General features: G+C 42.4%; 1 protein-coding gene across 1 annotated transcript in view; it reads left to right on the plus strand.

Annotated features, from left to right (window-relative positions):
* The first annotated feature begins 36 nt into the window (after positions 1-36).
* snx33 (sorting nexin 33) overlaps positions 37-27,623 on the plus strand; it is a 33,726-nt gene continuing 6,139 nt past the window's right edge. Inside the window, exon 1 of the mRNA XM_080762414.1 lies at positions 37-2,425. Coding sequence (XP_080618540.1) covers positions 970-2,425 — 1,456 coding nt within the window. The 5' untranslated portion in view covers positions 37-969. The remainder of the gene's footprint in view (positions 2,426-27,623) is intronic.

Here is a 27,623-nt window from a genome sequence, read left to right on the forward strand (position 1 = left end):
TTCCCCCCTGCTTTCAAAGAATGAGGAGGAGATGAAAAGAGGGGGAACTTGCTTCAATTGTGTCCAAGAAGCCTCACGTCATGGAAAGAGTTACTTTGTTGCGGAGAGAGCGCATGATGGATACATTGTGAGAAAATAACACAGGTCTGTGTGGTGGCGTGTTGATGTTTTGGAATCGTACATCATCATCATCTGCATCTGGCAAGTAATTCCCTATTTTACACGCCAAGGGCCCGCGAGGGAAGATGCGCAAGAACCTGTTTACAAGAGAAAAAACAGGACAAGTTTGTCTGTGAGGGAATGTGGAGCAGCACCATTATACCCATCTATTGCTGCAAAAACGGACCGCTTTGTCCTGGGAATATGTGCGTCAAGGAGTCACTTCTAGCCATCTGCGGCGATGTGAAAACTAAGCCGATGATTGAGGAGTGAACCGCGCAAGGTCGCAAAACAAATCACCCAGGATTACACCACCGACCATTGGATTGTTTTAATGACTCAGGCTTGGCTTTTGTTTCTTAACCTGCGGTGTGTTTTTGGGGATGTGCACGGAGCGGAGGACGGGAAATATCACATTGTCATGCGCTATGACGCCGCTATAAAGTTATCGATACGCTTTTAAACAAAATACGCGTGAAAAGGTAAGCTTTTTTTTAGACCAAATGGGATGAGAGATAGTCACTGTTGCACGTATAGTTGATGCATTTGAGCAGTTTGCTTTTGTCATTTGACTCTTGTCTCCTGTGTCAGATAATTACCATATCATTAATTTTGAATACTCTGTCACGCCATCGCGAACCCAAAAAACAGCTGTCATGTAATGAGAGACAGCGATAGAGATGAACAGATACAAAATGTATCAAGATACAACAGCGTCGCACAATAGGTTGTAGAATTGTTTTTTGGGGGGAGGGCGAGGGCTGCTTTGGGTGAAATTAGAGAGCATTAACAGCGTTATTAATTATCAAGATGTCGGGCAAAGCCAAAGCCATCTACACATTCCAAAGCGAAAACAAAGAGGAGATCAGCATCCAGGAGAACGAGGAGCTGGTGATCTTTGACGAGCACTCGGTGGACGGCTGGCTGCAGGGCGAGAACAGCCGCGGCCAGCGGGGTCTCTTCCCGGCATCCTATGTGGAGATCATCCGCCCCCGCTCCAACTCCAACCTCACCGACTGCTCCATAAGCCCCGCCGGCTCTCTGGGACACGACTCCCCGTCGTCCTCGTACTTCCCGTCGGCGCCCAACACGCCCTACCATGGTGCAGGTTACTTTGACGACGAGGATGACGATTGGGACGACTGGGATGACAGCTCCACGGTGGTGGAGGATGAGGACCACAGGAGGGGGAACGGTAACGGCGGGGGAGCCAACGGGCATGCTCATCCCCAGAGCAGCCCCATCTCCACCAACCCCAATGTGCACTACAGGGGCAAGCCCTTCATGGAGCGGCAGGACAGCATCTCCAGCTCCAGGAAGGGAAGCATGGTGGGGAGGAACTTGAACCGGTTCTCCAGCTTTGTGCGGTCCGGTGTCGAGGCGTTTGTGCTCGGAGATGTGCCCATGATGGCAAAGATTGCAGAGTCGTACACCATCGAGATGGGCCCCAAAGGGCCCCTGTGGAAGGAGAGCCCACAGCCCTTCACCTGTTCCATCGAGGACCCCACTAAACAGACCAAGTTCAAGGGCATCAAGACGTACATCTCCTACCGGGTCACGCCGAGCCACACGGGTCACCCCGTGTACAGACGCTACAAGCACTTTGACTGGCTGTACAACCGCCTGCTGCACAAGTTCACCGTGATCTCCGTCCCCCACCTGCCGGAGAAGCAGGCGACTGGGCGCTTCGAGGAGGACTTCATAGAAAAGCGCAAGAGGCGGTTGATCCTCTGGATAAACCACATGACCAGTCACCCTGTCCTCTCCCAGTACGAGGGGTTCGAACACTTCCTGATGTGTGGCGACGACAAGCAATGGAAGCTGGGCAAGCGGCGAGCAGAGAAGGACGAAATGATCGGTGCCCACTTCATGCTGACCTTCCAGATCCCCAACGAGCACCAGGACCTGCAGGATGTGGAGGAGCGCGTAGACTCCTTCAAGTCGTTTGCCAAGAAGATGGACGACAGTGTCCTGCAGCTGACACACGTGGCCTCGGAACTCGTGCGCAAGCACCTTGGTGGGTTCCGCAAGGAGTTCCAGCGGCTGGGTAATGCCTTCCAGAACATCAGCCAGGGCTTCATGCTTGACCCGCCACATAGCTCGGACGGCCTCAACAACGCCATCTCACACACGGGACGCACATACGAGAACATCGGGGAGTTGTTCGCAGAGCAGCCCAAATACGACCTCTTCCTCATGCTGGACAAGCTGTCTCTGTACCAGGGTCTGCTCTCCAACTTCCCTGACATCATTCACCTACAGAAAGGTAAAAGACCAAAGGCAAAGCATCAGTGCATTGTTTGTGTTTATGTTAGGGTGTAGTGGGTGTTACAGGGATGTTTCAGAGTCAGACTTAATGAGGAATAGCATATAATAGTCAATAGTCAATTCAAGAATGAGCTCTCCATCCATCCATGAGTATTAGGGCTCCAGAGTGCACCCATTTTGGGCACATATGCAAAAAGTTACATGAAAAAGTTAGGCACACCAGTTCAACCAACAAAGAAGCTTGTCTTCGACAATTTATTTAAACTTACCAGATGTTATTAATCATTGGAGAGGTAATAAGAACTAAGTCATAGTTTTTGTGTTTGGAAATTTGATTGTAATTGTCTCTACATGTCATGTAATATATTCAGTGCCAAGATGAATAAAACAAGCAATGGAGTTGCTATGCACCAGGCCCCATTGCTTGTTTTCAACATCAATCTTCACCAAGGTAATAAGCTCTTCCCTCCAGGGAGTTCGCTAGTGATCTGGTGATTTTGCTTAATACGATGTGAATGTGCTTTTAATAGAAGTTGAAGGTGAAAAACATCCACCATGGCAAACTACCATTAACCACTTCCTGTAGATGTCTGGAACAATTTCAGCTGCTCTTCTTCTTCCAACATTCCTTCAGTCTTATCTCACAATCACATTATGAATTCCATGACCAAGCAGATTGTACAGTAGATGTTTGTGGAAAACAAATGAAGGCTGTTCGTCGTCATATTATCAGCAACTAGGTGTAGTCAGTCAGTCATGTTTAAAGGACAGTAATCATGGATTATTGTCGCTGATTGTGACTGTTTGTTACTCAAATGAACCTCGATTGACTGAAATGTCAACAGTGATCACTCAGTAACATTGTTACTGCAGTGGTCGTCTGGAGTTGAGGAAGAAATGAGAACAGCTCTAGTGGCGTGCACATAGGGGAAAATGTGGCAAATGCTGCATACCATTCTATTTATTATTTATTTATGTAACCTTCATTTATCCAGGTTGGTCCCACTGAGATCCACGATCACTTTCTTTCCAGTGGGAAACAGCTGCTGTGCATTTAGTTAACAGACAACAGAACAGCAATGTTTACTGTTCTGATAAAGAAGAGACAGTCTAAAAGAAAAGTGAAAGGAGAGACAGAAAGTGGGAGAGTTAGAAAGGGTAGACAGAAGTAGGAGATTTTGTAAAACTCTGCCACAGTAAGATCTGCCCTAAAATGTTTACAGCTCAATAGATTCAACTGCTCCAAACAAATGTTGTTTTTTAATTCCAAGTCAAGAATAACACCAATAGTTTGTGTCAACGTGCTGACAGCCTGTTTCTTAAAGACATTTTTCGAAAGTCCTCAGTGTGAACAAGCATTCTGTGTCAGTCTGTAAGTAATGCCTGACATTTTAGGTCAAAGGGTTTTGCCTCCAGCATCTCAAGTCCTGACACACACGCACAAGCGCACACACAAGCACGCATGCACGCACAGACACACACAGACACACACACACACACCCCCCCCCCCCCAGTCTGGTGGTGATATTTTTACCAGCTGGCTGAAGTAAAGCCATACTGTTTTGCTTTCTAGTTGCTGATGTACATATTTTCTTACACAAAAGGAATTTTGACAGTAATCTGAAACACTGAAACACACTGGTAGTGTGGGAAGCTTCAGCAGTTTAAGAAGCCCAATAATAATAAAGCTATGATAATAAGCTAATAATAAAGCCTGATATACTGCAAATATGTACATAACTATTCAAGTTCATACATTGTTCTGAACGGGAAATTTTGCAGCAGGCAAAAGACAATCCATGTTCACATTCACAATAGATACAATATTCAGTTTTAAACACAATTAGAGATTACACTCAGAAAGGAAGGTCAATTATTATTATTTGTCACATTGTAGATGATCAGGATTACGCAAATCTGACGGTGTTACTCATTCGGTGTAAGAACTGATGTGTCATGTCCAAGTCATAAAAAAGTGTATGTTTGTGGTTAAAGGGATTGCCTCTACCATGTAACAACCTTTATAAGCATCAGCGCAGCAAATGGGCTGCATTATATTTCTGACATCTGAGGGTAACGTATGGGTTTTATAGAAGGTACAGGAATGCAGGACTTCAGGCCAACAAACCAGCATTCTCAGACCTTTGGGGTTCATTTCGGTATTTGCCACATATGGAGCATCTATATAATCAGTGCCATATTATGTTTCAAGCCTCTCTTGGCAGTTAACTTAATTCAGTCCTGCGCTAATGGCTCTCAGGGATGTAACCCCTTTGCCTAGTGGCCTCATTGGGAAATCATGTAAGATCTATTCTAGACAAAGAAAGCCGTAGCTCAATAACAAACCATGAGGATTAAGTGACAAGAAATGACTTGACATGAAACTGCTACACCTGACAGAAAGGGCTATATAGGACTTTAGAACTGTTGAGGTCATGCATGGGTCCCAGTTTTAACAATAAACTGAATGTTTCTCCAAAAGACAACATCAGGCATTGGCACACTAAGGGTTGCCCAACTGCCCCTGGCAGGTAAATAAAACTTTCGGGCAGATGGAGTTTGTTTTCAGATTACCTGAACGGGCAAGTGCTCCATGCTTGTTTGAGAGGGGACGCAACCATCTATAAACACACCACGAGATATCTGTCTAAACTGAACGTGGCCAGAACGCTCTGTCTTCTGGTCTGTGGAATGTAAAATAAGAGCACAATTTACCTACAATGTGCTGTTTTAACTGTTGCTACATATAAAATAACAAGTGTGAACCCATAGTCATATACATTATATCCAGGCATTTGGCATACACATTTTAGACATGCCATTTTGTATTGCACGGCCCCAGAACATGACCGCCTCTGAGACCTTAGTGTCAACCCTTGATGTAACATATTTGCCATGTATGCACACTAGCAAAAGTGGAATTAAGGTTTAGCCTAAACACTGCTATCAGCAACTGCTATCATTCCAGGAAAAAGCATGGTTAAGATTTGTGCTTAATGCTTTATATTAGATGAAGCTGCTGCCTGCTGTGAAGGTTATAGCTGAGGATGAAAATAAAATAAAGAGGAAATTATGAGGCGGTTCAAAACTTTGTTTTGCCATCAAAGCTAATGGGGACATCATTGAGTTTAATCTCTTTCGAAATGCTGTGATTAAAGTAACCTAATCTGAAAACATCTGCAGCATGCAGCTGATGCTGTGGACTTTTCATCCCTCCAGTCAGGTGCACTGGCTTAGCTCTCCCTCGTACAGGGAATCTTGGAAGGTGCATCTGTCTGTATCTCAGGTCACTAAACTTCCCAAATCCCCTGAAAACTTGACCTCAGTGTCCTCAATAGAGGGTATGCGCATGCTTAAAGTGAATGGCACATCGAGTGGCAAAGCAACATGCAAAGTGAGTTTAACATTGTTTAATGTTGTTTAATGCAATCAGAGAGGACTTGGACGCATGGGTTGTCAAGGCCAGAAAGTAGTTTTTTGACACTTTCGGGTTTGATGATGATGTCACGCGCATACCCTCTATAGTAGCTATATGAGCATGATGCATGTCTTGACAAACAACAGTAATTTTATAATGGTTAAAGTCAACATGGACTCCACCTCAGTACCCGCAAAACAAGACAAAGTAAACACTGAGGTCATTGTTGTGTATTCTACTGTAACTGTACTAATAGTTACTGCTCTTTGACTTTGTAGGCCAGAGGTGTCTAACGGCTTTGTTCTTCTCACACGACATGTCACAAGCAGCCATGTCTTGACATGGTACAGTATCAGTGGTAGGGAGTGGCACCGATACTGGTTTGTCAGAATGAATAGCATGTTATCTGACTGAATCAGTGAGTCTGTGTGGAAACGGCCTGCATTTCCAGTAATCCCAGTCTCACTTTATGCAAGTATTCCCAGTGAGGGACGCAGTCACCGCACGCACCTGAAAACTCAACAATCTCCTGTCCTATCCTCTTTTCCTCATGGTGTTGATAAAGGTCAGCCCAATCAAAACATTTTGCTCGTTTTTAAAATAAACAAGTGCTGCCAAAAAATTAAATCGCTAACGTACCATTTGAATTCAGTCACGGTTTAATAAAGCCTATTGTTTATACAATAAGTATTGTTTTAACTCGCCGCCAGCAGCTGTTAGTGATAGTAAATTCATTTTCTGGGCCAATGGCTTCTCTATGGCTTAATAGCATTCGTTTGACCAATTACAGCCCTAAAGGTTATGTAACGGTTTAGGCTGATACAGCCCTTTTTTCATATCTCTGACAGTAAAATTTAGCCCCGTTGGTGGTGGTGATGTCTGTCTTTCTGGCCCTCAAGTCAAAATGTCAATGTTGAAAATGTATGGTTCTCAACCAGTGGTCCAGCTAAATGATGGAGAGTAAGTTGGCAATGGTAACAAAATGGATCCTTAAAGATCTTTAACTTCTGAGAGCGTAAAATGAAACCAAATGGTTTGGTTTCATTTTACAGTCAAGAGTTTGTTAAACATCTGCATTACTTAATTTACTTGAAGTCTACACAATTAGAGAATGTAGAAGAGTTATTTTTATCAAAGTTTACTCATTATTCCTCCTATGGTACCACATCAATACAGCATGTATATAATGATAATGGTATTGTGGACAAAATCTTATCGACGATAACAACATATTCTAAGGTTTGGGTCTGAGAGGCTAAATCTCATTAAATGGTGGTCCGTGGCTCAAATGCTGAATAATGTGCCCCAGTGACGACGACTCCGTGGGGGCGGCGGTGAATTAGACCTGAATATGTAGGCCTACAGTATATTCGCCTAGTCGGTTCGTCCCATTTGTACCGCGCCAGGTCGCGCCCGTTCGTGCAATTCTCGTCTTTGCATTGACTTTGTATGTAATCGCGCAGCTCTAACCATCCAAATCTGAACGCACGTTAACACCTCTTTTGCCTGTCCCCTTGTAGGCTACTTGTTCACAATGAAAAGGAGTAGCCTACTTCCAGATGACTCAGTGCTGCAATCATGGCATTTAAACAAACATGCTCTTATAATCTAAACACTGTGACACGTTTAAAGAGTTACAAATAAGTTGGGGCTTAGCGGGGGGAGGAGAGGGGCGCCCCCATGACGATTATAAAAACATTTCGTCTCTGATGTGCCCCATGGGCATTTAGATTATTTGTTAGTACTCCTACTTTTAGAGATGTTTCTGTTGGAGTGATCATGACCGCTTGTGTACTTGGAGTCAGCTCAAAACACGCTGTATTTGTTTTTGGGGCGAGGGCGGCTAACTTAATTTCGAACAGACTTCTGAGAATCTCATAACAAATCGCTGTAATGACCAAGTGGCTATACCACTGAAGACGAAAAGGCGACCAGGCCTTTAATTGTCACCAGGGCCCCCAGACTTTGGAATGACCTGCCTAAGGAGATCAGATTGGCAAAATCAGTGTTCGCTTTTAATCCACTTACCGGGAACATACATAACATAACTATACCTTTAACTCCAGGAACCCCTTTTGAGGTTGTTGCTAGTATGTACAGTACTTAACAACATATATGTTTTGTAATTTTTAAATCAATATTTGAAGTTTTTCAGTCAGGTTTAAATTGGCTAAACCTGACTGACTTTTTAAACCAGGCAAAGCTGACTGAGGTCAGATGCGCTTACAGTCTGGTACAGCCTCAGTCAACCATGCAGAAGTATGCTGAAATGAGAGTTAAGTGCCTTGTGCAAGGGAAACTCAACAGCATTTTCCATGTGTGAAGTGAACATTTCGTATTTATTTCTGCAGCTCTAATTGTCCCACCAGTCTAGGGATTAGTCAAAATCCCACTTTTCTAATCTCTACTGTTGCCCCATATCAGGCAATTGGAGTTGGGTAGGGACTCAAGGGAGGCAGGCACATTAACCTTGTGGTCAGCCTCCCTAGGTCAAGGCCAACCTGCCCCACACAGACCGTGAGGAATCTAAGTCAGTGGATAATGCCATCACTGTCTTGATTTTACAGGACAGTTCTGTCTTTGGTAACACATAGTAGGGAAACTCAGAGGGAAACAGTGTACAGTAGGAGTCTAGAGACAGACACTAGCAAAGACTTTAGGCTATAGGAGAGACAGGCTGTATGAAAGCCAAGAAGGAGGATGTTGGAGAGAGACAGTGTAGGAGAGAAAGACAGTAGGATAGCTAAGTGGGTGACAGTGCTTCATAAAGATATTAAGAATGTTCTACAGATCTAGGAACAGCTGTGACAACAGAACAGACACAGGCCCATTACAAGATCCTCCTGTCTCATCTTTCTCTAGAGAATCTTGTCCTCTCTTCACCCCTTCCTTCAACCACCTAATAATCTTCTCAGTTTTATTATTATTATTTAGTATAATTTAATATGAATATGAATATTATTTAATAATTAATACAGATCATTTGGCAACAAGCATCTATCTCATGAGTCTATCGACCAACGTAAATAAATAAGTAACTGGCAAGCAGATGTGAAATGCTTGTTTGTGTATCAATATTAAGATTGTATCCTTAATCTTCGGACAGACTTTGAGTTTGTGGGTGGTCTTACTATGTTGAAAATCATAATAACAACAGAAGGTCTTGCAGAACTGAGAAGATATAGTTTTAGGACCATTGTCCAATAGTAAACCAACATTTCCACATTGTTCTACACAGTATCCAATAACAATTTCTCATTAAAATAGAGTTCACAAATATTTACTATGGAATGGAAACACAATTACATTCCAATGAATATGAATTGAGTACTGTACATAAGTAACTATAACAGACGGTTGTTTTCATCTAACATGCTTCTGGACACCCAGGGTCTCTGGTGTTGAACCTGTGACCTGCAGGTTTGGGGTGTTTTAGAGAGGCGAGCTCCATCTGGACTTAATAAATCAGATTTAAAGAGAAGATTCCATAGGGGTGTATACGGCACTTCTCTAGCAGACACTGATATATGTACAATGAGTGCAACTGTAGAAGAAGGTCACATAGTTTGATAAGTTTATTGGCAATAATTACAAGGAGGAGAGCAAAGGTCAAGGAGGGAAAAGCTTTAGGTAATAGATGAAACTACATGTTCTTTTTGATGACATGAAGCAGTAGTTTTCAACCTTTTTCATATCAAAGTCCATTATGTATTCAGCATTTGAGACACTGCCCACGATTTGATGAGATTTAGCCTCTCAGACCCAAAACTTAGAATATTTTGTTATCGTTGGATAAGATTTTGTCCACAATTCCATCGATGCTGCATTGATGTGGTACCACTTGTAAATTTAAACTTCTTGTAAATTAAGTTATGCAGATGTTTAACAATGATTTAACTCTTGAGAGTGTACAATGAAACCAAATGGAGTTAATGGACCAAAGGGTCCATTTGGTTACCAACTCTCCATCATTTAGCTGAGGATCACCTGGAATCCCTTCAAGGACCACCTCTCTTCTCTTGGTCTTTTCTTATGTCTGCCTGGGTCACTGTTCTGGTCTGTTCTGGTTTCAATAAGAAAAGAGTAAATCTAGCCTGAAGGTATTTGGACTCCATACTGCTTCACCTCTTTCAGACTCAGCCAAGGCACATACATTTATTTATGACCATCAGGTAGAGACGCTTCACGCAGGGTTGACCGTTGGCATTGACCAGTGGTGGAAGAAGTACTCATATTTCTAACTTAAATAAAAGTAGCAATACCACGATACTGTAAAAGGCCTGTATTCAAAAGTCTCACTTTAATTTCCACCACTGCCATTGCTTAAAACGTTATTAGTTAGTGCAAGAGTGAGGTCTAGCCAAAACCAACTCGGGATTCCTGGATCGCTGCCCTCCACAATTTCCTATCTAATAGCTCTGTAGTGTTGTTAGCTAAGCTGTCGCGCCCCAGTATGTCTACATAGGTGGTACGCTTCTTTCCCCTCCTGGCTTTGCCCTGGGTTGGCTCCCATAGGGTCCAATTTCTTTGTCTCCAGTCCTCAATGTCATTGATTGCGAGTCTCAGTGCATGGTCCATCGCTACAATGAACAGGAAGGGGGCCAGAGTGAAACGTTATAGGCCTGCCCTCCATCACAACCGTGTGTGTCCTTGAGTGAAATGGTGATAGTTATGAAAACAACTGATTTGGAACCGAAAATGTTTTTCATTTTTCATCTGGGATGAAGTACACTATGAAGTATGAATTAGTACTATCTTGCCAAAAACAAGGGCAAACCAGATGTTGAACATATAGATACATAACCCAAGTTAAATGTATTGGGGCCCTGTCTTGCCTTACTCCTTACCCCTAAACTTCTTTGCCATTCTTTACAAATTTTTAAAAGCTTTTTAAATATTTCAAATAGCTGATCTACAAGCTCACAAAGTGCCGAAGTAGGACAATTTAAAAATGTTTTTCAAAATAGTAAAATGTGGCTACTAAGGATAATGGGTAAGGCAAGATAGGGCCCCCAATGTATACATTTAACTTAGGTTACGTATCTACAGTATATGTTGAACATCTGGTTTGCTTTGACACCTTGGTCTCGTCTGAATAAAGCTGATGGAATAATGTACTAGTATTATTGCAGAATAGAGATGCAATTTGTGAGACAGATGTGAGACGTTGTTGGTACTGTCATCGATGCACATTAGTTTTTGTTATTGTATGAACATTTTTAAGAGATATAATGCACTCCACTCCATTTGAACCTGTTCCTATCAGTGTTATTGTTTGAGTGGTGGAGCAGGCCAGTCTGGCCAGGCTCCCTGGGCGCATTCTTGGAGGTCTGGATGTTCCGGGGACCCCCACACGGTAACTCTGTCTTTTGATCTTAGTCAACAAAATTAACACTGGTTCCTATTTATAGGCAGTATAGGAAAGCTGAGGGAGAAAGTGGAAGAGAGACAGACAGAAGCTAAACTGAGAGGGAGACACTGTAGGATAGACAGACAGTAGGAATACTGAGATGCCTAAAACATGGAAGCAAATGAGACACTGAACGACAAGATCCTTCCTCAAATGAATGTCGATGAAAAACAATACGTTTCCTTGACGACAGCACTCCTGCTAATCGACCGGACAAAACCACCTGTTGAAAGTTTGAACGAGCACAAAAGGGGAACAGAGTGATGTGAAACATGATCGTGCTGATCTGGGAACCCGTTATGTAAGAGGTAGGCGTTGGCCTGCAGGAGTGCAGGTCACCTGCGGAAATGTGCTCAGAGTCACATGGGGAAATTATGATGCCGTGTCTGGCTCTCAAACTTCTTTCATTTCAAGGACCTCCATAACTCTGAGTGTACAACAATTGTTTACAATAATTGGAACAAAATGGACCAGGTCACCCCTGTAAAAACGTTTTCATCCACTTATCATATTCCCCCTGAGATGTTGCGAGGAAAACGTAGCCATTTTCCATTGGAAACCTTAACCACTTGAACCGCAGCATCCCTATTCTTGGATAGGGATAATAGCAGATCTACAAGCTTACAACGGGTCCATTTGGTTCCAATTGTACTCTCTGAGTTCCAGACCTTGTCCATGTGGAACCCCCTCAAGGAACGCTGAGTGTCCGTGGACCGCATTTTGAGAAACTAGTTCTGGATCACAAAGTGAGTTGCAGGAATCAAGCGTGCCTTCGTGCCAGATAACTGGCAGACGCGGATGCTGATCTCCGAAGCTCTGAATAATCGTGAATGATACAGTTCCAAAATGTAGGCTAATTCATTTAGATAGCATTCACGGCTTGCGGCCATCTATGTGCTCCGACTGGAGCCCCCCTCCTTCCTTGTGTTCCATAGTGAAGTCCAGTTGACCCTCCGGGGAGGGCTCTGCTCTGGCAGGCCCTCCACACTGTAATCTGGACAAGAGGTTAGCTGTCTCCCATATGGCAACGCATTAGACAGCCACATGCAGCTGGGATCGCTTAGAAAGGGAAAGATGCGTGTGTGTGCCCAGATGTGATGCCAAGTTATACCTCTGTATCAACAGCCGTGACACAAAGTGTGGGGGGGGGGGGCTATATCTTACTGGTGTACGTTTGTGTGTGTGTGTGTGTGTGTGTGTGTGTGTGTGTGTGTGTGTGTATCTACTATGTATTTCCCATGGGTCAATATTACACCAGAAAGATTCCACCCAGACTTATTGTCCTTTCACTAGGCATTACAAAACACTCTGTTGTTGTCTCACCATAGACACACACAGTACAAATAGAATAACATAATGTACTACTATGTAGTAAAAACAAACCAAAACATTTATTTTGCACACCTAACCATATTTAGTGGAAAACAAGGTAAATTTTGTTTTAAATCTTTTGAACAGTTAAACATGTTTTTGACTTTAATGACATGCCCAAAATGGTAATGCTGCTAGAAGTATTTCCCTCTACACAACATTTCTTAACCAAAAATAATAGCCAATCTACAGGCTCACAACTTGTCGCATTGGGATGTGTTGTGAGCTTGTAGATCTGCAACTTTCGAGGAATGTTTTCTGAAGACTAGGGATGCAAGGGTTAAATAAATGTAATATATTTTAGTAACATTGGCAGGCTTATACACATAAACAACCACTACAATCTAAGTGGCACAACATTGACTGCGGTCCAAGTTGTCAACTTGCACAAGCTACAAACCAATGAGTGCTCATATATTCTCTCTCACACACACACACACACACACACACACACACACACACACACACACACACACACACACACACACACACACACACACACACACACACACACACACACACACACACACACACAAAACACTGTCCAGTTAATTATCAGGTAGATAAACCAACCTGTGTCACACAGCTTGGGTTTAAGACCTATGGAGTAGGTAGCTACACACACACACACACACACACACACACACACACAAACGTCTGGGCAGAGCAAGTCTGGCTGTGCTGTCACACTGTGAAGCAGAGTACAGATGTCTGACGGTACGCCATGTTTTCTCCCCCAGAAATACAAATTTGAGTTTATTTTACTAATGCCGAATTATCAACATTCCGACAGCTACAAAAATAACTACCGGTAATCCATCTTTTTTGTCATGATCTTCATATTTGCTTGCTTATTCCCTTTCTTTATTTTTCTCCCTTCCTTCCTTCCACCCTTCCTTCCTTCCTTCCTGGTTCTGTCATTTGATCAGTGAACATCAGTTGCATAAGCTTCTGAAATGAGTATAGGCCTAGCTGGACGACGGTGTTTGGCCATACTATAGAGTCGACTCCACCCTGAATCTAGCTGGTCTCTGAAAACAGTTGAAGTCACTGATGTTTCAGTCCCCCCCACAGTTTTGTTGATTAATTTCTTCATTCATTCAGATTTTATGCTGCAAAAATTGTTCATAAGGAATAACTCAAAAGCTCCATACATGTCCTGTATCCAGTACTGTCCATGTACACTACCTTTTCAGATTGAACCGTTTCATGAGAACATGCTTTCAAGTGTGGCAATTTAATGCTCGCCGCTAAATAGATTATTCATTCAGCTTACAGCCCGACAACCAACTAGCAAACCTTGGTGCGACCATCCCAATCCCTGTTCATACGGGCTGTGATTTAGACTCTCCTAGAGAGTCCAATTGTGTCTGACAAGTTTTTATGATAATAAAATAATAAACAAATATTTACTGGTCTAATTTGGCTGTTCTGGGAGTTATCCTACAAGTCATTCTGCACTATATAGCACCAGTAGAGTTACTTTGCTTCTGATTTGGCTAAAAGCTGCATGGTGAGGTATAGCCAAGACCATTACTTTCAAACTGTATACAACCTCTCTAACTACTTCTCTCCCATCTCTCTCTGTCCTCCCGTTCCTTTCACCTCCCTTCTCATCTCATTCCTGCTCCAATTCTTCCACCCCATTCACCATCGTTCTCATATAACTCTTTTCCTCTTTCTCCCCTCTTCTCTCTCTTTCTCTGCCAGTATTACCTTCCTCCAAACAATCTTACTTTCCTCTTCTCCTTTGCTCTTAATCTTATACCATCCCTGCAATCTCTGTCTGTCTGTTCTGTCTAGCTCCGGGTTTCTCAAAGTGGGTGCCATGGGAGCAAGTCCAGGGGTGCCACAGAATACTTTTAACCCTCGATACTTAGTAAAAACGGACCTGAGTTGCACTGTACTCGGTGTGTTCTATTTCAATCTACACCAAATATCTTCGCCACAAATAAAAATAGCATATCTACAAGCTTACAAAGCGTTGTAAGCTTGTAGATATGCTATTTTTGGTGAGTGTCCCCCCCAGAATAGGAATGCTGGGGTTCTTGAAGTGGTTAAGGTTTCTATTATGGAAAATGGATACGTTTCCTCGTGACATCTCAGGAGGAAAGATTTTACATATTTACGTACCGTAAAATAATATGCCATAAATGTAAGGTGCTATAAAGTAACAATAATAATTCAGGGGTGCCGTGAATGAAAAAGTTATTTACAGGGGTGACTTGAGCCAAAAACGTTTGAGAACCACTGGTCTATAGCTCTCTCTCTCTCTCTCTCTCTCTGTGTGTGTCTCACTCTTTTACTCGCTCGCTCTGTCAAATGTTTCCTACTTGGCTTCTGTCCTATTCTGCCTGATAACGCTGACAATGCACCCACACACCACCATCCATCAAACACAATGGAGCCGACTTGTCTTATGTGTGACATCTCTGCACAGACGTGTGCATAATGTCTCCTTATGTGTCCCAGATTAAAAAGATAAACACAATGTATAATTATATGGTTGACAGTTGGCTAGCATAGTTGGTGAGGTAATGATTGATGTAAATTTTAGCTACTGTAGTGTGTGTGCAGTGATTTATGACATCATATACATACATACATAGCAATCAGCTCAAGTGTGTTGGCGTCGTTGCTCAGTCCTTGACTGCCATCCTTGAGGGAGTTTTACCACTGGCAAATCCTAGCCAGTAGCCATACATGCTTTTTATTAATTGAAGGAAGGTTTGATTTGTTGCATCATGATGTTGAAGAAGATATATTATCAAATTTAGCCAAGCATAGCAATAGTGTTGCCAACAGCCAACTACAATATTGAACCCTGCAGCTATTATTGAACAGTCCAGTCCCGGCTCCAACACAGAATTATTTCTTTTAATTCCTTTATTTAGGCCACATCCAGACAGAGACGTTTAAAAAAAGGTCAGAGTCGCTGTGAAAAACTTTACCGTACACAGTACACACAGAATCATCACACAAAAACGCCCAAAACGCACTAAGGACGCTGTAATGTTCCTTCCTTCCTTCCTTCCTTATGCCCGGCTTGTAGGTGGCACTGCAAAGCTGCCACAAAAGCACCAAACAGAGAGAAGAAAACATTGACCAATGCGCATTCACCGCATTGACAGCCGTTTTCATCCGAAGCCGACATATTGGCTGACTAAATACGCTATTAAAAAAAAAACAGGTCCCAAAGTGAATGCAAACCTCACGCCTCCGTGTGTATAACCAAATATGCATATTTCCTGAACCGATGACGCCATAGCTCGAACTCTCATTTAACGCACATGCGCCACCCCCGAACAACAATGACAACAAAGATGTTGGCTCCTTCGTTTCCGGCAGGCTGTATGCAATATGATTAAAACCCTTTGCGGATTCACCTAAAAATGTCTCTGTCTGGACAGCACCTTGGAGTAGTAACTATTTTCCGTCCTCTTTTACTCCCTAATTTAGTCATTATGCCAATTAATTCATCCCCCCACACACATGTTGTTGCTACTGTACCCTACTGGCTCACCTGGCTGTCAGTGAGGAGTCCCCACCTCCGTACAATGGGTACTCTGACTGACGACAGTTACAACAGGTAGCCTATAGCATAACCTAGTCTTGCATCATTCTCGACTCACATTATTCCAGAGTAGGACGTCGTCCCAACGGGCAGAAACAAAAAGGTTCATGCCGCACAGCGACTATATTAGAGCAGGTGTAAAAGTGTCAGCAGATTCAGTTACCAGAAACTCTGCCATGTCCTGGCCTACTTTAATCTCCCGGGCAGGACAGGTTGATGTCCTCCTGTGGGATTATTGGCCGTGGTTCCTAACAAGTGTTGTTCCTCAGTGCAGGGACGTGAACATTCCAGTCAGACTTTTGTTATCCCTTAGCTTTTCCGCTCCAAAGCTCGATAGGATCCTTAATTAATTTATAAGCACTCATCTGTTCAGCAGATGATGTGTTATATACATGCACGGACACAGAGCTGACACAGGACTAATACCTTTTACTGGCACATTACCGCAGATGTCTGTAAATCAGTTTCTCATTAGTGAATATTAGGATTATGAGATCTGTTTATTACAAAAGTATTTGACCTACGGTGTTGTTGTACAGATTGGGAGGAATGGTTATTTTACTGCTGGCCAAAGCTGCTGGTTTGACTTGAGGCACAAAGGTTTGTGGTTCCTTTGATGTATTCCCTGTTTAATGTTAGTATGCCTCAGTGTATATGGAGGGGATTATTATGAGGACATAAAAATAAGTTTAATGAAACAAGTATGGATGCATTTGTATTTCAAAGTTTATTCTTGACTTGGACTAAAGGGATTACAAGCTAAATTGTGTTCTGCTGTTACTGAGAATTGAACTATTGCCAAAAGAAACCCACGACAATGTTTGCACAGATGCCATAAAACCCTGACATCATGCAGTATCAGCTAATAATAGTGAAAGAAGCTATAGAAAACCGTTGAGCTACACAGGGAATTAAACCCTTAACCCTGTTCGTGCCATATTCAATTCTATACAGTGTTTATCCTGCAGCAGAAACTTTGCATCTTGTAAATGATAATGCCCTACATCATACACACACGCAAAAATATTTACAAAAGGGAATAGAGCCTGCTGTATTTTTACAATAATTCAAATACAGCAGAGCTTTTTCAGCATCACATTCACCTGTATGCATGCAGACTCTATTATCTTTTGTGACTTTGCTTGTGTACTTGCACCTGGGCCACGTATGTGCATACACTACCTTCCTCATGCGTCCTATAAATATTTAACCAGTGAAAAGCATTAACACAAGCTTGTGGCTAAATAACAGTGGATCCACTCGAACTCGGGTTCTTCTAAGGTTTCCACACTTGACAGAGACGACCTGCATTAACCTTTAAAATGTCATGTGAGTGCACACTAATACTGTGCAAGTGCCAAAGGAAACAAAATCATCAAGTGTAAAGAGTTGCGTTATACGTAAGCAGCCAGCTGTGCTACCGAGTATGTTTATTTTTCCAAATACAATATATTCCATATATATTGCAGGGCTTGACATTCACTTTTTGAGGCACTTAAACGTTAATGTCCCATTCACTTTTCCGGAGCATGAGCACACACAAATACATTATTTTTTTGATAGACATGAAAGAGGGAGAGAGAAGGGGAGAGACACGCAGCAAATGTTGTCATGAACGGGACTCGAACACGCAACATGCTGTCAGGCCAAAGCCTAAATGTGGCATGCACCTGAACCACTTGGCCAGCGGGTGCCATGCGCCCACATTTTAAATCAATTAACTGTAAGTTGGTTAGGTGAATACATTGAATATTAGATGAATATTCTCAGTTTTCTTACATACATTACATGTATTCCAAATACACAGCCTATGCACACATGGTTAGCAGACTGACCTCATCTCTGGTAGCACTGCGTGTGCACTCACCCAATAGTCGTTTTGGGGACTAGTGTAATATTCATTTGAAAGTGCTGGTAAAAACTGTGTATTTCGCAAAATATGTCCACTTTTCAACGAGCTGCACACAGATGACATTCTCTCCACCAAGGTGCGTGGAATGAGTGCTATGGGGCGCACAACCTAGGTGGTGTGATCAATAATGAGTACCACAGACGAAAAACAGTCTAAGTCCAAATGTAATTCTGACCCCTCCACGAAAAGGCCTCGTTGTCCTGACCCCTTATCTATCATTTATGCATTATGGATAGATAGTGTGGACTTAAGACTGTTTTTCGTCTGTGACATTCACCCCAATCGCAACACACCTGTCAATTCATATTCATATTTCCACACACACACACACACACACACACACACACACACACACACACACACACATATATATTATTTTTTTCTTCGTGGAAAAGCGCCGATATTTTACTTAACACACTTTCTGTCAGAACCTTCAAATGGATATGAAACTAGAGGACAATATCTGACTCCAAGTCTTAGGAATTAATTACTGGGAATACACACACACACACGCAGTCCTACAAGTTCATTGTCAATGTGGTCAGTCTGCTAACTTTGCGTGGATATGACCGATCTATGGCTGTGTATTTGGAATACATGAAATGTATGTGATATCACAGACATCCTAGGGCTATTACCAATTAGCCTGGCTAATAACCCAGACTCAAATCACACTGTCGGCTGATTCGGTCTGGCTTATTAGCCAGGCTAATTACCAATAGGCCTATTGGAAAGGTGATTATTAGGGAAGCCAGACAATAATGCCAGACAATTGTTGGCTGCTAGGAGCGTCAGAGAAAAAGTGAAACCAAGAATCACTTGTAGAACGGACAAGTAAAATGTGTTTACTTGTCCCAGAGAACAGGACAAGCCTTAATGTCAAGCCCTACATTGAGAGGCTATTTAAAAGGGCAGTGTTTCCCTGATGTCCTGTGCCGCGTTTGTTCCTGGACATTCCTTGTCGTTGAAGTAATGAGGGCTAAGGGCTTTGACCAAACTCATTTGGGTGTTCCCTCAATGTGCCTCAGAGCAACAACAATCCTCTTTGAACAAGAATAAACAGAGATATATAAAATGGAGACAGTAAGCATGTGTGCACACATTCCAGCTCTGATATAAACTCTAGTATCACTGCTGTACATGATTGGCTTCAGTAATGCTGACACACAAAGGGGCTGACTCGTCAGAAAAGTTGGGGCTTTTTACAGATTGTTTCCCCAGAAGGTTAAATGCATACTTTGAACTCTGGCAGATGTATTGCTGATTCACTAGTCCTTCTCTTCTCTAAAGTTCTCTTCTCTTCTCTTCTCTAAAGTTCTCTTCTCTTCTCTTCTCTTCTCTTCTCTAAAGTTCTCTTCTCTTCTCTAAAGTTCTCTCCTCTCCTCTTCCCAGAGTATTAGGCAATTCATCTACTACTTTAACAAGACATATTTTGTGTTTTGAGAAAAAAAAGTACAGAGACTGTCAGAGAGACAGAAAAGAGGAAAGGGAGACGGAAAGAGAAAGCCAATGATGAAAAGAGAGCGAGAGTTTACAGAGAGAGAAAGAGTCATCAGTTCAATGTGGTGCTTGACACGGACATCAGTCCCTGCGTGCGCACACACGCTAGCCCTGAGCCATTGGTCTCATCTGTGTGATTTGTCTTTTTTTCTTCAGCATAATGAAAGCAGGATATCTGGTGTTAAATCTTTTCATCTTTCTGTTGCTGAGTTGTCAGCTCTGTAGGTGGGTCTTGTGGAATGCATCCAAACATGTCACCATTCAGTCCACAGACCTGGATTGATTCAGTGTCTGGGTGGTTCAGACTTCAGACAGTATGTGTGTAGCTGAGACCACAATACATGCTGGGAGCTGGCAGAAGGTGAGGTGCTAAACTTCCAAGCAATCCATGTCCCAGGGCAGGGTTTAACGCAGTGTAAATTGGGCGCTGATCCTGCCAATAAGCCACTATGACAACTTATTTAGTGGATTGATTATGTTTATGTTTGATGTGGGATGTCAGTCTGTGTCTTGTCCAATAATCAGAAAGCAGAACGTCAAGTGTTTAAGCCATTATTTAAAGTTACCGTGACCTTGCTTGACACTCATACACATTTACATCTGACACCGGCCCAGTACAACCATGGTCTTTTATTCTTCAATGTTTATCTAGCCCTTCAACATGGTAGATTGAGACACAGGCTGTGGCCCATAGGACAGGAGCCTATAACTATAACATGGTGTTATGTCACAGGGACTTAACACCAATCCAACCCTTGATGCTGAGTGCCAAGTTTCATGCAGGCACTCATTCCTGCTTTATAGTCTTTGGTATGACCTGGCCGGGGGCCACTCTTGTGGCATTAGGATAATCTGGTAGAGTCCGACGGGTCTGGCTGATACTTCCGCAATTATTTGAAATTATTTGAGTGGTGCAACCATAGACGGCTATGTGTGCTATTACATCACCTAATTGTTATTATAAGTGAATAGACATGGATTGGATGACCATTGAATAAAGGAATATTTATAGCCGATGTTGTAAGATGATAAGAGCGCCCCTCACTTCACACAGGTGTGATCAATTAAGCCCTATTCAAAACCAAGATCTACAAGAAAGCTGTTTTAGAAACATTTTGAAAATGTATAAAAACATTGGCAATCAGTGTGCTAAGAATCTATAATCTTGTTACAGTGAGTGTACGTACAGTAGCAGAGCAGGTTTGGCAACATTGTTATGCCAAACATTAAGCACATTATCTAGGATTAGGAGCAGAGTTTTTGCTACTGCCACAGTGCCACTACTTCCTGCCAAAGCCTTTTCTTTTTCCACTGGCACTAAACTCTTTACATGTCACATCTAGGATCAAAGGGAACTCTCTCACCCCAAAGCTCCTTGATGTAGTAGCAAAACAAACAAACCTGCCCTTAAGGCATGCACTAATGCAATGCAACTATTAAAGATAATCTTATCAAAAGGTCTTGAGTCTAAAAAGCTTGTGATTCGGGTGGTATGTTGTTCCAGTTCCATGTGCTTGTAGCATAGCAGCTAACGGCAACTTCACCAGCTTTTGACCATTCAACAACTAAACAGCCTGCCATGGTACTGTGTATTACACCTTTGGTTAGTTGCTCTGCATAAGAGCATCAGCATCAAAGCATCAATCAATGTACATGAATACATGAATACTATAGAGTATAGACAGCAAGTGGCCTGGCTGTAGAATACTATTACGGCTTTAATAAGTCACACATTACAGATAAGCACGCATGCAGCATGCACGCACGCACGCATGTGCATGTGGACCTCCATGCACATGAATACACAGTCACATCACACCCTTACACACACAGAGTTGCACACACATACTGTATGGGAAAAAAGCAGATGTACAAGGCACGAAGTGACATGCTGTGAGCTTGTATATATATTTTTTGAATAGCCAACGCTAAAATATAAAATTACACGGATTTGAATGGGTTAAAAATACCACGAACAGTGCAAATAGCAGAACTGAAATAAAGATGCAAGGCAACATTTGACTGATTGTCATCAGGCTGATTGATGTGTTTTGGCTGGAGACGTTATCAGAGCATAGTAAAGTCAATGTGCTCTGAATGATGACGTCTCTGGACAAAATGTGTCTGCCTGATGTAGCATAATAAAAGAATGTGCTTCTTCTGAGTCAATGCCGTGCATTTTGCGCACCACCTTTTTGAGGGGCAGTAGTAGGGGAAGTACAGTACAGTATGAGTACAGCACAGTACGAGTAGAGTACAGTACAGCACAGTACGAATACAGCACAGAGTACAGTACAGTACAGTACTAGTACAGTACACAGTACAGTACGAGTATTACAGGAGTAAAGTACAGTAATTATAACAATAACACAGTTCACACAGGTGTGAAACTTGTGAAACAAAATACAAATTATTTTGGGGGACCTTGACATGAAAAGGTTTGAGCACCACTGACATAGAAACATAGGATTTTCAGAAAACTGTCGTTTTTTAGAATCAGCCTCGGTCTTAGTGGGTTAATAGTGAGATACACAGTGGGATATGTTTATTTTTGAGACCACAGGATGCCAGGCGTTTTATCCATTAGAGTTCACCTTGCTTGACACATACTGTACAGTACATTTACATCTGGGACCGGTCCTGTCTTCTTCTATTCTTCAATGTTTAGCTAGTGCTCCAACACCGCTGGGGGCGGATGCCAGTTTGGATTTGAACTGGTGACTCTCCAGTCACTGACCCACTCTCGCAGGCAGTAGGATAATCATACTGCAAATACATACTATTGATACATCTGCCTTTTTTAAATCCATTAAGACCTCAGGCCGGTTCTACAAAATGCCGTTTCATATAATTCAAACACATTAAAAACATTTTCAAAATAGCAAATGTACAAGCTCTAAAATGACACCCGATTTTAATCGTTTAAAGATGATATATGCAGTAGCTGATATGTCCTGATTTTAAAGTAGGCTATAATTAAGACATACTGTAATAAGACACCTTCTTCAAGTTCAAACAAAGTCGATCTACATGCTCACAACATGTATTATGGTGATGCATTGTGAACTTGTATATCTGTTGTATTTTTGGAACGTTTTAGAAGTCTTCTCAAAATGTATGAAATGACCACGAAAATGTAATGTCCACCGCTGAAAACATAATTTACAAAATATCATTTAGATGTGTTTTTGCTGTTCCTCAAAAACAAATTATTTTGATACATTTCAGAACATATTTGCTGTGCGGCCACACTGGGCCTCCCTCCCCTTAGTAGAGCATGACTGAAGTTTCATGTACTGACGAGTTAAACACACAGAATGATTTCATTAGGCTAGTTTTGCATCAGAACAATGAGGCGTGGACACAGGATCTCACACACACATTCTTTTGTGACCGCCACATTTCTCATAAGAGCCCCCCCCCTGCATTCCACTGATATGTGCTTAAATTGTTGTACTACAGCTGTAATATGTTTAACATTGATTGGATTTATAGTCACGTATTGTATCGTCACGTGTTCTAGGAACAGGAAACTTCACTCATCTGGCCTTTGGGTTCAGTGTCAAACTTTACTGCCTTTGGCCTTTGGTGTGAGCTACCAAGATACCCCTAAGTGGGTAGTTTAACATTAGGGAGCTTGCATAATTTCTTCAAATGAAATGGACCATAGGTCTGTAACTCTGCTTAACAGAGTTAAGTTTGTAGTTAAATTAACAGAGGATCTTTGTGATGTGTGAACTCTCAGTCGAAAGCCAAACACTTTATTGAGGTCCCACTCTAAATTATGCCAATGAAAGCCAAAGAGGTGTTGAAATAGTTTTAAAGAGGGATTCAGACACTTGAACTTGTCTGTTGACAGGCACTTGTTGGCTGTTGTAGGGATCAAGCTAGGTAGGTTAAGGTTTTTGTTGCAGTATGATCTCTGTAAGCACTAAGCAGTGGCAAGTGGAGGTTCAGTGTGGCCAATTACAATTCTAAAACGGTTAGTCCCAAAACTTGATTCTGATTGGCTGGTTACCGTGAACGTTTAACCCACACCTTCAATCACTTTATATCAATCCCAGCTGATTCCACAGCTCTGTAGGTGTACTGGGGAAGGGGAGCGCTTGATTGCCTTACAAACCCATGCCGTGCGGGCGTCTAAGCACCGCCCGGCTCATATGACTGTGAATGTGTGGCTCCAGGCAGCCCCGTAAAGACATCAAGCGCTATTCTCCCGTCACATAGCCTACTGCAAAACAAGGAAGTGATGTGGCTCACTCTGGTGGCGCAAAGCATAGCTACTTTTGTGAATTTAATAGTTTTATTGGGTTAATATTGCTATATGTTTGTAACCATTTTAGAAAAGCAATAAGCCACTCAAGGCCCCAGCTTACCGGGTATTTTACAATGGCCGGGAGGGTAGAAGACCCTCCGCTGCGCGTCGGGCTGCCTACGCCTCCCAGCCATTGTAAAACCTTTAACCTGAGACCTCTCGTGGCTTATTGCTTTATTATACTGATGAAACAGCCATCTAGCCGTGCTTCAAAGAAGCCCTAATCAAAACATAGAAATCAGCTGCTCTGTTCTCCCAGAGTGCAGCCGACTGGGTTGCTAGGATAGAGAGTTTCTTGGGACATTTCTGGTCGTAGTGGCTAATCTGGCAAATATCATAGTTTTAAGGGGAACTGTATAATTGCAATATTACACGAGAGGGTGTGGTTTACCATCATGAATGCACTTATGCACTGCCTATCGGAACTTCCCTGCAGCATCGCATTAATTACGGTAAACTACACCCTCTCGTGTAAAATTGCTTAATTGTATTACACGGCTTAATGGAATACTCGATTCTGACTAGTGGTCAATCATACTGAAACAAGAACAGCGTCTGTTGTTTTTGATTAAAAAACAAAAGAACACACAAGCCTGAGCGAGCACACAAATCCTTCTCCCACCCACGCCCGCACGACACACAGACACACATACACACACACACACACACACACACACACACACACAGATCCAGTTAGCTGTAGAGTAAACAAACAGTGACTATCAGTAAAGTGGACATCCTGTCTTAGATCAGAGAGGAAGAGAGGAGCTGCTGCTTCTCTAACTGGTTCCCTCCGTGACCTTTGACCTCTGAAAGGAGCACTGTGGGAGTGAATGAAGAATGTAGCAGATTCCTGAAACTGCCCCCACTCAATCTCTGTCTCTCTCTCTGTCCAAATGTCTTTACCTCTAACATTTTTCTCTTTGTTTTTTCTTATTTTTTACTCTCTCCCATTAATGTATGTATCCGTTTACGTCTGGAGACTCTTCCACACAGGACAGGCTCCAGACGAGCCACCTCAGGAGACTTGGCTCCCATTTGTTGCTTATTCCAATTCATTCCTCTCCTCCTGTCCTCTCTTCCCCTCTCCTGTCCTCTCTTCCCCCTCTCCTGTCCTCTCTTCCCCTCTCCTGTCCTCTCTTCCCCTCTCCTCTCCTCTCCTGTCCTCTTCTCTCCTGTCCTCTCTTCCCCTCTCCTCTCCTCTCCTCTCCTCTCCTCTCCTGTCCTCTCTTCCCCTCCCCTCTCCTTTCCTATCCTCACCTCTCCACCACAGTAGCTGTCCATTCACTCATGTGACACAGTGATCTGCTCTGTCTGTTTAGGACAGATAAACACATCCAATGTGAGCTCGGGTCATTGGCTGTAAATCACTGTGGCTCTGTTAGCTGCAGGAGCCACATTGACCAGTGGCTGTTTGTATACAGATTGCTTCAATAAGTGTTTGGCTCTTCCAGTCTTGATGGGGCTGACAATGTGTTTGTATTATGCTTAAGTCATGCTCTGTCGTACAATGGCGTCGTATTGTACAGATATAGCAGCGTAAAATAGACAAGCTCACACGGTCATTTAGGAACTTGTAGATCTGCTATCTTTGGCACGTGACACCGGCACACAGCAAAGTGTCAAACTGGCTTTACATACATTAAGTTGACCATTGGTACCTCTGTATTCACACTACTAAAGTGAGAGGACAGAAAACAAGATATAAACGAGTATCTCAAGTCTTCAGAATTGGCTGATCTGGCCCTCCCAGGCCCCACACACATATTTCGTTGTTTTGTTATTTTATTTTCGTGTGTGTGCCTAACCCTCATTGGTTTATAACACACCATTTCACGCTTACAGCTTGTACTCATATAATACATTCAATTACCTCTCTGAATTATACAGTGTTCTGTCTTCTCTTCCAAGCTTGAAAAACAAAAGCTCCTCTAACAAAACACATCTCTTTTCATAATCATCTAGCTCAAGGAAATCACCACAAATAGAAGACATCTTACTAACAAATACCTCTCTTATATCATCATATTTATGGCAGTAAAACAAAAAGTGAACCTCATTTTCAATTTCACCATGTTCACAAAACAAACAAAAGTATCTCCCTGGGGTGACATTTAACCTGTCAGTCTCCAGAGCTAATGGTAATGTCCCTGAGCGTATTTGTGCACAGAGAAATCACTGTCTTTTGTTTAAATTACACACACAAACAAACAATCTCTCTCTCTAACCAAAACCTTACCCGTACCCACCAGCACACCCCCTTCCTTGTATTTCTTTTTGTGTCTGTCGGAGTCAGACATGCTCTGACTGCGGTGATGCACACACACTCTCATCTCATGTGGAAAACACAGCAGAGAGAGAGAGAGAGAGAGAGAGAGAGAGAGAGAATGTAGGTCAGCTGTACCACAGACTGTATGGATCACACATTCTGCAGCCTGCTGGAAGTGCCCTACATGCCTTCCTCAACACTTTACTGCCAGGAATTCCATACACAAATCCAGGGCACTGCACACCGCTTTTCTCCCTAAACCTGTTGAACCACTTAAGCCCTATTTTGGACTTTGGCTATATGGAGAAAATTTAAAAAAAAAACGACCTCACAAGCTCACAAGGCATTGCGGTGAGACACGTTGTGGGTCAGAGATTTTGGAATACTTTTTAAAGAATTGTGAAAATCTTTCATTAAAGCAAATATGGTGAAGTGAATATATATGTTATGTAAGATTTCACATACTATAGAAGCAGCGAGCAGAAGATGTCATAAATAAAGCCAAGGTGATACACTTAGCCAAGGTGATAACATCACAATGACATCAACACGATAACATTTTTATAGCAGTTTGTCTCCATTTCAAGCTTCTCGACACAATAAAAGCAAATCAAGCACACAGAAGAATTGTAACATGGGCTCCATTAAGTCTCTCGTTTAGCTTGTTAAGACCCTTATTACTGGAAGCATCGCCTCACCTCAGCATCTCACATGAGCCTGCTGTTCTCCCTGGCACAGAAGAACAGGGCAGACCTATTATACAGGAAATGAGATTTGCACAATGAGTTAGCCTTTGATAACGGCCATTCATTATTAAAATGGTTCAGTTGATTTAAAATGTATTTAGTTTGAAGGGGAAAGCAGCAATGTTGTGAACCGTTGTGAAGATAATTAAATGCACATTTGAGTGGGCCATGGACTTATTATATAAGATCTCAGAATGAAGCTGCCCTGCCCCTCCACTGGGAGAGTGATGTTATAGACTGTGATGTCATTGTAGTCTGAGGGAATGTGGTGTTCTTAAACTATTATTACGGGGTTGGTGATTGGTATCCACGGCAACTAAAACAGGAATAAAACAATGTCATGCTGCTGTTGTAGCCATGCAGGCCATACAGTACCTGTTTTTTTTCTGAAGCTTTTAATAAACACTATTAATGTGGGTCTGCGGTTGTGATTGAAGGTAAAGTTATTCTATTGATCTAGAAAGTACTTATATAACAAAACACTTTATAGAGCAACATAGCAGGAGTAGTTCGTTGGATTGGTGTTTATGAAACCTCAATAACCTTCCTTTGTAGGAATAGGAATATATTTTTATTTTGATTGAATACTAGTTCTGTAGTTCAGGAGGAAGAATATAAGCGTAAAATCACAAACATGACGAGTCTTTTAGCAGTTTCCTGTAAGTGTCTTCACCATGGTCG

Source organism: Protomyctophum bolini (assembly GCF_963924005.1).
Source record: "Protomyctophum bolini genome assembly, chromosome: 4".
Lineage (NCBI taxonomy): Eukaryota > Metazoa > Chordata > Actinopteri > Myctophiformes > Myctophidae > Protomyctophum > Protomyctophum bolini.